The sequence below is a fragment of the Pseudochaenichthys georgianus genome, chromosome 23, assembly GCF_902827115.2.
Source record: "Pseudochaenichthys georgianus chromosome 23, fPseGeo1.2, whole genome shotgun sequence".
Lineage (NCBI taxonomy): Eukaryota > Metazoa > Chordata > Actinopteri > Perciformes > Channichthyidae > Pseudochaenichthys > Pseudochaenichthys georgianus.
The window spans coordinates 24,295,482-24,310,491 of NC_047525.1; the positions used below are offsets into that span (position 1 = coordinate 24,295,482).

A 15,010-nucleotide genomic window follows, 5' to 3' on the forward strand; every position below is an offset into this window, starting at 1 on the left:
TGTATTAAAGACTTATTCCTCTAAGGTGCATTTAGAACAGAAAACATGTGCGATTAATTAGCGATTAAATATTTTTGTCGACTGACAGCCCTAGTGATATTAGTATATAAGAGGACGTACGTGGAACCTGAAGTCTCCCTTCAGCATGGAGCACAGATCCTCACCCACGTCCGACATGCAGGGATGGAGAGTGGCCACCAGGCGAGAGTAGAAGGGGAGGAGGTCCAACCTGCAGGAGGAAGCAGTGATGTGAAGATATTCAGACCATACACTATGATGATATCGCCCCCTGGTGGTGTGTGGCGGTACTCTGTGTTCTGTGTTCTCCTTTAAGCCAATCAGATCAGCCTCCTCACTGCAGTGCTCCCTACCATCTGTTTCCCCTGAATATCCTGTCCCTATCATTTGTGTCCACTTTTATTGTCTTCTCCATGATGGTATGTTTGTGTTTTCATGTTCTGTTGCTTTGACCTCTTAGAATATGTAACTAATTGTACGGTGTCCTTGGGTGTCATGAAAGGCACCTTAAATAAAATGTATTATTAATATTAATAAATCCATGAAAAGACTCACATATTTTGCACATTTCTGTTCAACACTATCCCTTTTGAAACCCTTTTATGGGATATGTTGACATCGACAAACACCCAGCTATGAACAAATCCTAGCTTGAATAGAAACGTCGACACGTTTACGATGTATTTTCTAGGTTCCAAACCACGCCCTACGCCCTACCCCTCCGTGACGGAGTCAGCTCAACGAGGCTCCTCCTGTCAGGTGGAGGGAGGAAACACAGCGGCAAGCTTTGGGACGGCCTCCCCTCTCCGGAAGAAACAGGAAGTGCCGTAACTGTGTCTAACAACGGTTTCAAATCAGCTTCTCTTTGACAAAAAGTTTAAATGAATAACTCAAATAAAACATCTTTCATTGTGTTTCAAAGCTCTTTTAGTTTTAAACCTGATGTTTATATATATATATAAGCTACCCCGACACACTACCCCTGATGTGTCGGGGTAGGGTGTAGGGGTAGTGTGTAGGGGTAGGGGTAGTGTGTAGGGGTAGGGTGTAGGGGTAGTGTGTAGGTGTAGGGGTAGTGTGTAGGTATAGTGTGTAGGGGGTGGTTTGGGACTGGGCCTATGACCCTTTGCTAAGGGCTGCTTCCATGTAGCGGTTGGAGATGAACGAAGTCCTACCTCTGCCTGGGGACGGTGAAGAGCGCTCGGACCAGTTTCCTCCGGTTGGACTTGGTGTTCATGTTCATGCAGAAATCCATGGCCGCCTGCGGGAGTCAACACAGAGCGCAGACACTCAATCCTCATCCTGCCATTACTCATCTGTAACTATGCGTGTCTCTCAGGGGAAAGATGCCGATGTCACGTAATCCAACACAAAGCAAGCATTACGCCATCCAGCCACGACGTTTAAAATGTCAAGCACTCGTTTGTGTTTCTGTATAAATCACCTTGTCGATGAGGTCTCTGTTGACACAGTTGGGCAGCTGCTGGATGAAGGCGTCCACTATCAGCTTGAGGTGAGACCCTGTGTTGGCCTCTTCATCCTCTTGTTCTACACACACACACACACACACACACACACACACACACACACACACACACACACACACACACACACACACACACACACACACACACACACACACACACACACACACACACACACACACACACACACACACACACACACACACACACACACACACACACACACACACACACACACACACACACACACACACACACACACACACACACACACACACACACACACACACACACACACACACACACACACACACACACACACACACACACACACACACACAGACAGAATACACACTTTAAAAGAACATTCACATCGGCAAAAAAGACGTTTAGAATGACCTAAAATCTCAGAGTAAAATACATTTTTGGTTTGTTTTTAAATCTGCTCTCTCTCTCTCATCAAGACATTCTTGATATACGATCATCAAATATTATAGGCATTGCTTCCCCGAATAACGCTGCGTGCACGAGGTTGACCGGTGAAAAAAGGTTTTAAATTATATACAGTTGAGTAACTTAAAGATCCGTGGGAACACTATTCAAATACTCCATCGTGGGAAGTACAGAGTTGATTTTCCTGAACGATGCTCATGTTTGGGGAAACACTGAGCTGATCTGAAGTAAACATTGAATACTGCTTTCTACTCCTCCATCTTGTGACGGTGTGACTCCCTCTCTTGGATATCAGCATGTGAAGGACTCTGCTCAGGAACTAGTCTCTGTATGTGATGACTACTTCCATCTGGAGAGGATCACAGACACGTGGATCCTGAGGCTGAAGCTCAAGCCGGGGACCAGGGAGATTTAAAAACATTTACCTTGCTCATCCAGCAGTTTCTTGGCCAGCTCTTCGCTCTCCGCCTCGTCGGGTCCCTCCAGCTCCAGAGGTTCGTCTGCGATGTCCAGAGCCTCGAGCTCCAGCTCCAGCTCCTCCGTGGTGCTCGCTGCAGCCTCCTTCCCGTCTTTCCCGTCTGAACAAAACAACATTTAAACTCTCCTATTATACTGTTCTTCATCAATACATCACAGCTCTCAGATATATCCAGAGCCTGTCTCTGATTGGCTGAAACACCAAACAGGTCATTGCAGCATTACCCATAATCCCCTCTGTTTCAGCCCTGTTTCCAAAGTGCTGATTCTCTGTCTGTTACTTTAGATGAAAGTAAGGAGCCCCTCCCCACGCCCCTCTGAGAGACATCTGGTTACAAATAACTCAATGGAGCTCTAGAGGAGATTCAGGTGATAAGGGGGGGGGGGGGGGGGGTTACCTTGCTGCTGATTGGCTAATGGTTACACGAGACAAGACATCGTTATGACATCACAAAGTGGCCAAAATCAGATCAGCTCATTTTCAGACAGGTTTTTATAGAAATGGATCAAAAAGAGAGAATCTTTGTTCCTGAAACTTTCAGAGTCTCTTTCCACAGAGGGGACACATGTTGATGAAGAAGAGACATGAAGAAGAGGGGACACATGTTGATGTAGAAGAGACATGAAGAAGAGGGGACACATGTTGATGTAGAAGAGACATGAAGAAGAGGGGACACATGTTGATGTAGAAGAGACATGAAGAAGAGGGGACACATGTTGATGAAGAAGAGACATGAGGAAGAGGATTTTGCATAATAGGTGACCTTTAAGTCAGAACAAAATCAAATGTTCTCCGTCTGTCGTTGTGATCATCATCAACGTACCTTTGCCTTCATCCTTGTCTTTGCCCTTGTCGTTGTCCTTGAAGAGGATGGCGGGCACGAAGGCCTTCAAGTCCACCAGGTTCTCGTAGAAGTTACGAGCGTCTTCGTCTTCCCAGATCCCGCCTTCCAGGTCGTACTCTCCGGGCTTCCCGGGAGTGAAGATGTCGATCCCAGGGCCGTGCTCTGAGAGGGTAAAAAGGAGACAAATAAACACGAGATACATGTTGACCTCACAGGAGTCACTGCAAATGGTTCAATGCCTTTGGAGTAGGGAGAGGTACCGAGCCCCTGGGCTGAATTATTAAAGACCGTGGTGCCGTTAAGCTCCGAAGCTATCGGTCTTGTTATCGGTACTGGAGACATGTAAAATACATATATCATATGTATTATTGCTACAACATTATATATTGCAGTTTTAGTTTCGCCAACTCTCCGTTTCTAAAACGCAAAAAGACTGCAAAATGCGATTATTTTTAGTATTTTCGATCTTTCCAATCCAGGCGAGAGATCTCTCTCCCCTGCCTGAGGGGGCGGGCAGTTTACACACACACAGCTGCTACATGCAACACACACACACGGACGAGATGGCGGAGAGAACGCGCTCCGAGGTGGTTACACTTTACCCGTCTCCATGTGGACAAAAGCCCAAAATATATAATTTTCACTCCGAGTGGGAGGATGATTATTTTTATCTATTCCAATTCAAAGTCCATCTGTCTCTCGTCTGCAATGCGAGCGTGGCTTTATCGAAGAAGGGTAATTTAGGAGCGGCATTTCAAAACAGTGCACAAACGCTACGAGACGGAATTCCCTCCTGATTCTGCCCTGCGCTCCAAAAGGGGAGGGGCCTGAGAGGACAGCTAAAGGGGAGGGGCCTGTAAGGAGAGCTAAAGGGGAGGGGCCTGAGAGGACAGCTAAATGCATAGCAGTCCATTTTCACCAGGCCCAGCAACAAGAGCAAGGCTGCTCCAGAGCATCTCATCGTGTCAGTCACGTTCTTGAGAAACACGTGAAGTCTTTCAAAGACGGCGAAGTTGTGAAAGAAGCATTCCTGGAGGCTGCCGACGCGCTTTTTGGGGACAGTAAAAATAACAGAAGCATTTCAACAGGTTTTTGATATAATAAAAACTCAAGTTAGATACCGTTATTAATCAGCTGTGAGTTTTTGTTTGTTTGAACTTATTCATTATAATTATTGTACACAATGGGATAAGAATGCAAACTTAAATTGATTATAGTCTATCATCAGTTCAGGTTAAGAAGCTAGTGTTGCTCGCATCCTATTTTAAAGGCATTTCTTTTTATACTCGACTAAAATGCAACAAAAAAGGGTTTGATTCTATTAATGTTGTCTTTTTTTATCGCACGTTGGCAGCAGATTCCTGAGTAGCTTCAGATCTGAGTCGTCTTATTAGTAAGCCTAATTTATACTTTTGTAGCAACACTATTTTTATATAATGGCAAAGAGAGGGTTCAGAGTCTTTTCTTTTTCCTGTGTCATGTGTGGCAGCACTGTTCAATGTTTCTTGAAAACATTACCCACTGTAGTGACGTGTGGATAAATTCCAACTCTGTATCAACAACACTGTTGTGTAACTTCAGTTAAATATTTGTATGTGTGTAGATTAGAAAGAGGTAAGATAAAGGATCTGCAGTATTTTATGAGGTATTAATCGTACAAAGGTCAGTTCTATACAAGTAGAAGTGTGTATTTACCTGGCAGTAGGCTGTCAGTAATGCCTCTCTATGTGGACTGGTAGACCTCGGCAGACTGGCAACTTTAAAAGTAGCTCTCGGTTCAAAAAAGGTATATATAGTATATTTAAATTCAAAGATATTCCTAACCTTGAAATCATAATATTTAAAGACTCAGATTAACTGTGGTAAAGAAAGGCCACACACCCTCCTGCACCGTCTTGTCCTGAGGAAGGTCGGGCATGTTTTCGTCCAGCAGGTCGGCCAGAGACTGAGTGTTGGCCAGCAGCTTCTGGTAGGACGTCGCAAACTCTTCATATTGTTTGTGTCGGTCCTCACTCAGCTCCCCTTTGGAGTGGAGGATACGCCTGAAGAGGAGGGAAGAAGGGAAGAGGAGGGAAGAAGGGAAGAGGAGGGGAAGAAGGGAAGAGGACGGGAAGAAGGGAAGAGGAGGGAAGAAGGGAAGAGGAGGGAAGAGGAGAGAAGAAGGGAAGAGGAGGGAAGAAGGGAAGAGGACGGGAAGAGGACAGGAAGAAGGGAAGAGGAGAGAAGAAGGGAAGAGGACGGGAAGAAGGGAAGAGGATGGGAAGAAGGGAAGAGGAGGGAAGAAGGGAAGAGGACAGGAAGAGGAGGGAAGAAGGGAAGAGGAGGGAAGAAGGGAAGAAGGGAAGAGGAAGGGAAGAAGGGAAGAGGACAGGAAGAAGGGAAGAGGACGGGAAGAGGAGGGAAGAAGGGAAGAGGAGGGAAGAAGGGAAGAAGGGAAGAGGACGGGAAGAAGGACGGGAAGAAGGGAAGAGGACGGGAAGAAGGGAAGAGGAGGGAAGAAGGGAATCAATTGTTGTTATTGAGTCCTGTGTCAAATGTCCTTGCTAGGTTTTGTAATATTTAAGTTGAGTAAAAGTCATAGAATTTCCGTCTTAAGTTATGTAAAGAAATGCTTAAATTAACTAGTTTAGTTTGACCTATCCTAGCCAAACTATCACCTGGCTTCTTCCTCCAAAGTTGTTATTGTTAAATTTGATCTTAGTAAGTACACGACATTAGCATAATCCACCGGCCAAATGCTAGTAGAATACGCACGAGGCTGGTACATCCGACACCATCCCAAAAAACAATGGGGATGTGGCCGGTCCAATATGAACATTTAAAAGTAGTTGTAGAAAATAGATAGTCATTTTTATCATTGAAAGAAGCTAAGGTGCTAAGGCGCTAAGCCGCTAAGGTGCTAAGGCGCTAAGCCGCTAAGGTGCTAAGGTGCTAAGCCGCTAAGGCGCTAAGGTGCTAAGGTGCTAAGGTGCTAAGCCGCTAAGGTGCTAAGGTGCTAAGCCGCTAAGGTGCTAAGGTGCTAAGCCGCTAAGGCGCTAAGCCGCTAAGCCGCTAAGGCGCTAAGGCGCTAAGCCGCTAAGGCGCTAAGCCGCTAAGGCGCTAAGCCGCTAAGGTGCTAAGCCGCTAAGGTGCTAAGCCGCTAAGGTGCTAAGGTGCTAAGCCGCTAAGCCGCTAAGGTGCTAAGCCGCTAAGGTGCTAAGGCGCTAAGGCGCTAAGCCGCTAAGGCGCTAAGGCGCTAAGGTGCTAAGGCGCTAAGGTGCTAAGCCGCTAAGGTGCTAAGGTGCTAAGGCGCTAAGGTGCTAAGCCGCTAAGGTGCTAAGGTGCTAAGGCGCTAAGGTGCTAAGCCGCTAAGGTGCTAAGCCGCTAAGGTGCTAAGCCGCTAAGCCGCTAAGGTGCTAAGCCGCTAAGGTGCTAAGCCGCTAAGGTGCTAAGGCGCTAAGTGCTAAGGCGCTAAGCCGCTAAGGCGCACGAGTCAAAGCCTTGACCTCACCTGTTCTGCCTCTCGGTGTTCTGCAGCTCGCGGTGGTCCTTCTTCAGGTGCTTGGTGAGCGAGGTGAAGTATTCCCTCAGCAGGTTCTGGAAGGTCTGCTGCTTCTCCGTGCCGATGATCTCGCTCGGAGGGAAGCTCAGAGCGAACTTGTCAGTGGCCGCTTTCACTTTTCGGGGCAGCAGCCCGGCGATATCGTCCCCGCAGTGCTTACAGAAGCTGATGACCACCGACACGTGAGTGTGCGTGTCGCGGTCCGTCCCGATGATGCTCTTCAGCTGCTCGTAGATCAGAGAGAGCCCCTCCTTGTCTGTGAAAAGCCCGACGATGGTGAGCTCGGCGATGAAACGCAGGTCCGTTCGCAGCTTGCTCACGTTGGGCGCCTTCTCCTCCTTCCTCGCCTCAAAGTGCTTCTTCCAGGCCTGTAAGAGCAGCGGAGCGAACTCGGTGTAGCGCTGGTGGAAGAGGGAGCAGAGGTGGACGGAGCAGCCCACGTCGGAGATCTTCAGCTTGGCCTCCACCACGGAGCTCACCGCCTCGCCGATGTACTTGCTGAGGTTCAGGGAGCCGAAGTCGTTGGAGAGCGAGTCGCGCTGCTGCTCGGTGAGCGTTCGCAGCTTCTTCACGAAGGCCGTGTTCTTCTTCAGGCTGGAGTCCAGGCGGCTGAAGAACGCCTCCTCGGGTCGACCCTCCTGGGCGTTTTGGTTCTTGACGCGGAGCTCCTTCCTGCAGTGGTGGCGCTCCCAGGCCTCCTGGTGCAGCTGGTGGCTCTCCTCCTTCTCCCTGCAGACATGTATTTATTTGTTTACGCTACTTTGGACAGACTTGCACTCACGCACATTCTCAAAGATACTGAAGTGACTGTTATTTTGTATATATGTGACCCTCTACTCGGAATCAGTCGGAAGTCGCAACGGCTCATTTAAAAATAAACGTGGATTTGCGTAAAAATAAAAAACTATTTGTTCGGGGTTCGGGTGTTTTGTTTGATTTTAAACAAACAAAGTCTTGGCTTTCAGAATATGAAACTTTTATTTCCAAACTCAAACGATAAATACATGTTTGAAGCTTGTAAAGGGACGAAGACAGCTCTCATTCGCAATCTGCTCTTCCGCAGAGCCGCCCCCCCCTCCCTCCGCTGACGTTATGAATGTAAGCGTATAGTGATCATAAATAACACGGCAGGGTCCGTTACAGTTTGTTTTCATCTGATTTCAATTAAATAAAGTCTTGGCTTTCAGAATATTAAACTTGTTTCGGCAAATTCAGATGATAAATACAACTTTGAAGCTTCGGCATAACGGAGTAACTTGACGGCACAGCGGGCAGAACAACAGCCGGTGTTTCTCCTGAGGGTTTCCCCGGGAAACAAACACAACACACACAAACGCAAAATTACACACACACACACACACACACACACACACACACACACACACACACACACACACACACACACACACACACACACACACACACACACACACACCCACACACACACACACACACACACACACACACACACACACACACACACACGATTACAAACAAACAGATAAGGTATTGAGTAAACCGTAATATCGTGCGGTGAACGATGGAAAGAAACCAGTAAAAAAGGGAAATAAATGGACTGTTTCGAACTGGAAACTTTGTTTCTGACTTTTATTCGGCAGCAAACTTGTGTGCGTCAATTACACCCACAAAGCGGATCCTCAGAGGCTTACAGCGTTGGCTTTGCCTCTACGCCCGTAATCCAAAGGAAAATATCTTCCCTCCGTAGTATTTTGATCATTTGCTGATAACCAATCAGATCCATGGATTCCAGAGGAGAAAACTTGAAGGCCTTTTTCTCAAAATGATGACTCGTGACGGTCATTATATAATGTGACATATTTCGCTTAATATTTGGAGAACACCAACAATCCTGATATCATTAGAAAGCTAGGAATCTCCTCTTTCCAACAGCGTATACAACTCAAGATGTATCTTCGAGTCAATGCGACTGATTTCGATGGAGCAGGTCACAAATGGATTGTTGTGCTTTTATTAACGTGTGCATATGTATAAATGTGTCTTTGATTGTGTAAATTGTGTAAACCAACATCAACATGATGTTGGTTTATTGCAATGCTGCCATTATTAAATACAGGCTACAGCTTGTATTAATAATAGCAGCATTGCAATAAATATTATTATAGCAATTTATTTATTGCAATGCTGCTATTATTATTAATACAGGCTGTAGCCTGTATTAATAATAATAGCAGCGGTGTGAGGGAGAGGGGGGGTGGGGGCGGTGTGTAGCTGCTGCAGCAGCGTCTGCTCTGCACGCAGGCTTCCTCCAAGTTTACAGTAAAACAAACTGGTGGTGTGACCAATGACCATTTACAATTATTAATACTATTACTATTATTAGCATATATATATATTTATATATATTTTGGTTGAAACTAAGCCAGAAAAAAAAACAACCACATAAATAATAATAAAAAAATATATAAATAAAATCGATTTTTAAAAATAATATTCGATGATGGAGACTGTAACGAATATTCGAGTAATCGAATAATCACTGGCATCCCTAGTATATACATATTCTTATATATATTTGCTTTTGTATTCGGGATTGTGGGAAACGGTCTGTACACACAAACCAAAAGACTGACAATAAAGTTGACTTTAAGCGAAAATGAGTGATGCCATGAAGACAACAGGAAAAGAGACAGACACGGGGTTTCCCTTCCCTAAGGGACATTGGTTGGTACAAAGATGGGACCATTTGAATGTTTTGTAATGTATCGGATGTGAGTAAGCTATGGGCTATAGTTTGTTTGCTTTTTGTACCTTTTGGTGTATCAGGGTACATATTTTTTAAGACCCTTCCCATAGATTTTTAGACCTCATCTCCACTTGGAGTTCTAACCGGTTACCTTGGCGACACACTTGACCTCACATGTACTATATACAGTATTGATTGTCCTTCCTCCTTATCTTCCAACCATTTGGACGCAGACTTGCATTTCCCCATAACGATGTTGCTTAGCAACCGGCGTAAACGGACCTCCGCGCTATCAAGCAGTGAGCGTGCGACGTCCTGTTCAGATGACGTCAAACCCAACGGGATGCCATCAATAAACTACAGAATCACACTACACACCTACGCCGTCGCCATGACTACATTCAGGCAGACTGTGGAACACAACCTCTCTGGACCATTTATATACTTATTGAAAACAAGATACAAAATGTAATACCTTGGAACATGCCGTTTCATACTTTTTAATAGCCTTAATTTTCGCTAAATTGATTGATCAACTTGTAATACCCCCCCCCCCGCGGACCCCCTGCACCATGTAAAGTAATACAAATTCATTTGGCGTAGAAATAGCACCAATTGGGCGATACAGGACAACAGCAGTAACATGTGTCTTTCCAAAAGCCCCACTTACTTCAGGAGCGCCGCCTCCTCCTCTCGCTGTTTCCTGGCCTCCTCCTCCTGAAGCTGCTTCTCCTGCTCCTCCTGCAGCTTTTTCTCCTCTTCCTCTTTCTTCTTCTGCTCCTCCTCCGCTTTCACTTTTTCCTCCTCTTTCTTTTTACGATCCTTTTCTTCCCTCTTCTTCTTTTCCTCCTCGAGGCGCTTCCTCTTCTCCTCCTTGCTGCTGTCTTTTTTCCCGCTCATTTTGGCCTCGTCTTTCCCTTTGTCCCGGGCGGACGATGGTCTCCTCTCGCCGTCTCGCTCCTTCTCCTTGTCCTTGTTGCTGAAGGTGCAAACATCTTTTTCATCCATGTTTAATGAGCGTTTGCGTTCAGCAGGCATACTGAGGAAAGACGATAAGAGAAAGGTTGTTTTTTAGGAGGCGTGTGGCGCAGTGGATAGAGCCTTGGTGTTCGGATCAGAGGGTCACAGGTTCAAACCCCACTGCAGTCAGCATGTCGTTGTGTCCCTGAGACACTTCACCCCAAATTTCTCCTGTGGGGATTGCCCTCAGTATTGAGTATGTGAGTCGCTTTGGAGAAAAGCGTCTGACATGCGACATGTGATTAAGAATGAATGCTTTAAGACTGTTCCGACCACCTGTTTTCTAATCTACATTGATGTGGTTTCCAGAAATGTCACTGTCAAGCCCCTTGTTGAATTTAACTGACATAAACTAAAGTCGTACACGTTTGAAGTACTTTATTTAAAATGTCCCATGTCATGGCCATTTCTACTGAACATTCCATTGTTGAGGTCTACTAGAATAGATTTACATTGTTCAATGTTCTAAACAGAGTTCCCGTTAGCCGGTAATTACCGGACTATGACCGGTAAAATATGCTGAAGACCGGCAAATCTAAATCTCTCCGGTCAAAATAATTTCCCTTTAGCGCAATACCGCATCACCACTTATGTGACAGACAAGAAGAGTATGTGACAGACATGAAGAGTCAACTCTAATGTCTAACACGTAATGTGGAGAACGAGATGTCCTGGATGGGTTGATTGTGCGTTGATCTGTTGGTAATGGCTCGGGGTTCCGGTGGGCATGTAAACAAATGCATAATGCTGCGCTATACTTTGTGGCCTCACCCGGTTGCATAGCGACGCTTATTGTTTAGGTGTCTTTTAATAAGCAGGTAGTCATATCATTAGCTAGAACTAGCTGGATCTGATCGATATGGACATAAACGCGAGTGAAGTCTAATCTGACGGGAGAGAGAGATCAGCTGCTGCTGACGAGTCGACACGCAGCTCTGCATGATCACATGCAGCGCTGAGCGGAACAAAACACACGCTTCAGGTTAGAATATCACACGTAGCTATTTTAATTACCTCTCAAACTAGTTATAGATATGTTTAGTTTTACTGTCGGGTCACTCAGTACTGACCCGCGAGCTGCATGATACTGACGGGCTGTCAGGAGAGAGAGATCGCGCTGTTTATTATTCCCGTGTTATTATAAGTTACTGAACACTTTTGAATAATGTAGTTAATCTACTATAATTACTTTGTTTAATATTGAATCATATCAATTTGTTTTAAAGCTCAATAAATAACAAAGAAGACCTTGACCGGCACTTTTCAAATTTTGTCCAGAAGATTTAAATTTTAACGGACATGTGACAGGCGAAAAAAGGGGGGTGCTGAGGGCTCTACTAGCACCCCCCCCCCCAGCGCGTCACAGTTTCGCTTGCCTGCGTGTGTGTGTGTGTGTGTGTGTGTGTGTGTGTGTGTGTGTGTGTGTGTGTGTGTGTGTGTGTGTGTGTGTGTGTGGGTGTGTGTGTGGTGTGTGTGGTGTGTGTGTGTGTGTGTGTGTGAGGAGCTCCACGGATTGGTCCATTTGGGTATGGTCACGTCACTGTGCCCAGGAAGAAAAAGAGAAATGGCCAACGAGGCGTTCTGGGGCAGCAGACAGGTCTTCTCTGTGTTAGAGCTTTACTCGCTACACGGTGTACTTTGAGGGTTTGTGACTCTGCAGACCGTCTACATGCAGAAGAACCTTCATAACACACGAGGGGACGGGTGATAACCGGAAAAGCATGACATGGGACCTTTAAGTATTTCTATTTCATCCAACTGTTAACTTTCTACTCCACTACAAATGATAGATACATATTGTACTTTTTAGCACACTTTTTGTTTAGATTACAATATTTCATCAGTTTCCTGTTCGGTGAAAACCACTGTTGTTCTTTTATATCTTGTGTAAATTCACATAATTTTTAAGCTAAATAACGTTTCAAAAAAGCCTGTTGAATCACCTGGAAAATGCTTTGTATATTTAAATATATAAAAGGAGGTAGAATTAGCAAAAATAAACATTAAAATGCACCATACATATTAACATTTACAACAGTGATATAAGCCCAGATACTTCATGCATGGATAAAACACTAACAGAGGACATTTTACTGCAAAGAAAGTACATGTTTCTAATTAATCCTTTTACCTATTTTGGATTGAATGCAGGACTTTGACTTGTAGTGTTGTACTTTAACAGTGTTGCATAAGTGCATTCAGTTATATGATCGAAATACTTCTTAAAATACAGGCTACTTAATCGAAACAATAAACCAAAAACTCTTTATGACTAACATTAAATAAAAAGTAACAATATACAATATAATTCTCCAACGGCTAAACACCTGACACAAACTGACGCCACTCGTTAGCCACCTAGCCTAGCTTCTTGGTTAGCATGACAATGTTAACTCTCTTTAAGGGTCATACTATCGAAACCAACTGAGTTGTATTTGAGTCATTCATAACACAGATTTATTTGTGGTATTGTAAGGCTATTGTAACGTTATAAATGTGTACAGAAATGATTCTAAAAATAATAAAAACAGAGTTAGCATTATCAAAGCTAGCACCGTTAGCCACTTGAACGCACGATGTAAACAAACGTTTTGCCAGCTTGAAACTGACAGTTGGTGAATGTTCAATCCTCGAAATGTAAATGTAAGAACATATAAAATATAAATATATGCGTCAGTGGTGTTATTTTCGTGTAAATATCTTAGTAACAGAGAAAGATTTACCTGCTAATTGTAGCAAAACAAACATCGGTCATTAGCGCTGGTTTCCGTGTGAAGGACCCTCTCATGTTGCATCCACAATAACGCCTTACTGAAAATATCCAGATATTTACTTACTTTAAAATTATATTTGTGTCGTCTATGGACACATTCATATTTTGTATTTGTATTTCTTTTCCCAGGGGTATTGTATTTTATTTTGGTTCAATTGTGTCATATGGACAGGCAGTTTTTAAGACAGCTACTCATCGGTGTGCAAAGCAACGGCTGACAGTTTCTTTAAAATCATGTATTCAGTTATGTGTCCACTTAGTCCGTGTACCTTCGTTTCAATTGTTGTTCTTTCTTAAGCCAGTAAATGGAAAAGCGACGGCCATATTGTTTTAGTTTTTTCAGTTAATTAATGTACGGAACTCGCGGGAGTAATTTCAAAAATAAAAGCACACGTCTGTTAAAGTGTGGACGTATAAAGAGATCAATCGACAATTGATAGATAAAGATGTTAAGATGTCTTTGTAATTACAAGATAAAGGCCTTTAAATAAATGCTTGAATGTGCTCTCTGGGTCTATATTGATAAGACTAGCGTTACAGAGGGCTTTCCATAGTTCGGTTTATTTTGAAAGATATTGACGGATCAATAACTCAAGCAGAAAACACACTTACTGTAAAACTGTGCTTTTGAAACTCCCAATGTCCCTGTGCATTGTAGTCTCGACGCTACCCTAATGTAAAGAAAACACAACCTTACATGGAATTAAATTACATTAAAAGCAGAGTAACTAAACTGGACTTTCAAAGGAAAACAAAACAGTCTGTGAGAATTTTTTTACAGCATCGCCAAAATGTTCCTTCCCAGGAGATTACAGGTATTTCCATCACATTCATTCATCTGAACAGCCGCTCTGTGTGTGTGTGTGTGTGTGTGTGTGTGTGTGTGTGTGTGTGTGTGTGTGTGTGTGTGTGTGTGTGTGTGTGTGTGTGGGGGGGGGGGGTAGATAGAATCGGAGGGATGAAACCCCTCTTTAATGGTCACACATGCAGAGCACACAGCACACACAGTGAAATGTGGCCTCTGCATTTAACGCATCCTAATACCAGGAGTCTAGTACTAGGAGCAGTGGGCAGCTATTGTACAGCGCCCTGGGAGCAATTGGAGTTGGGGGGGAAGGGGGTTGTCAAGTACCTTGCTTAAGGGCACCACGGCAGTGCAGGAGGTGAACTGGGACCTCTCCAAGTAGCAGTCCACACTCCATATTTAGGTCTGTTCGGGGACTTGAACCAGCGACCCTAGGGCTCACAGTCCAAGCCCATAGTGACTGAGTGAATGCCGCGTGGTGTGTGTGTGTGTGTGTGTGTGTGTGTGTGTGTGTGTGTGTGTGTGTGTGTGAACAAGGGGTGCTGTTGTAGAGTTATTGACATTACTGAAGGTTCAGCTCAGAGCTACAGGAAATCTAAACAGAAGAGCTGTTCACAGGAACATTTAGGTGTGGTTGTAATATATGTAGCCATGTTTACATTTTGCACACCGAGCACCTACAGCAGGTTTACTGACTTGTTTCTCTTACAGTTAAACCTAAGGCAAGACCCGGGTTTCCTTGATTTTTACATTTTCTGCAACTTTATACTACCATATCCCTTGATTTCAGAGGGTTAGGGTTGTTTTTTTACTTTAACATTTATAAAACAGCGTTCAGCATTGTTTTTACAAAAAAAACTATTTTAAAG

The 15,010-nt window shown here is 44.3% G+C and overlaps 2 protein-coding genes across 2 annotated transcripts in view; one reads left to right on the plus strand and one right to left on the minus strand.

The window, feature by feature from the left end:
- The window catches only part of LOC117468424 (neuron navigator 3-like), a 28,882-nt gene extending 28,788 nt beyond the window's left edge, over positions 1-94 (plus strand). Inside the window, exon 14 of the mRNA XM_071201788.1 lies at positions 89-94. Coding sequence (XP_071057889.1) covers positions 89-94 — 6 coding nt within the window. The remainder of the gene's footprint in view (positions 1-88) is intronic.
- A 5-nt stretch (positions 95-99) lies between these two features.
- LOC117439091 (regulator of nonsense transcripts 2-like) lies at positions 100-13,343 on the minus strand. Its single transcript, XM_034074825.1, has 9 exons — positions 13,287-13,343; positions 10,214-10,582; positions 6,768-7,547; positions 5,159-5,319; positions 3,257-3,439; positions 2,381-2,533; positions 1,463-1,566; positions 1,194-1,279; positions 100-229 (listed from the first exon to the last, which is right to left on the minus strand). The coding sequence occupies exons 1-9, from the start codon at positions 13,316-13,318 to the stop codon at positions 100-102; spliced, it is 1,998 nt and encodes a 665-aa protein (XP_033930716.1). The 5' UTR covers positions 13,319-13,343.
- Positions 13,344-15,010: the final 1,667 nt, after the last annotated feature.

Excerpts from the sequence above, each read along its gene's own strand:
- LOC117439091 (XM_034074825.1), bottom strand. The coding sequence starts at position 13,318 with ATGACCGATGTTTGTTTTGCTACAATTAGCAG. Across the intron at positions 10,583-13,286 it reads TGTTTTGCTACAATTAGCAG|TATGCCTGCTGAACGCAAAC; the intron begins GTAAATCTTTCT and ends GTCTTTCCTCAG. Across the intron at positions 7,548-10,213 it reads GAGGAGGCGGCGCTCCTGAA|GGAGAAGGAGGAGAGCCACC; the intron begins GTAAGTGGGGCT and ends ACATGTCTGCAG.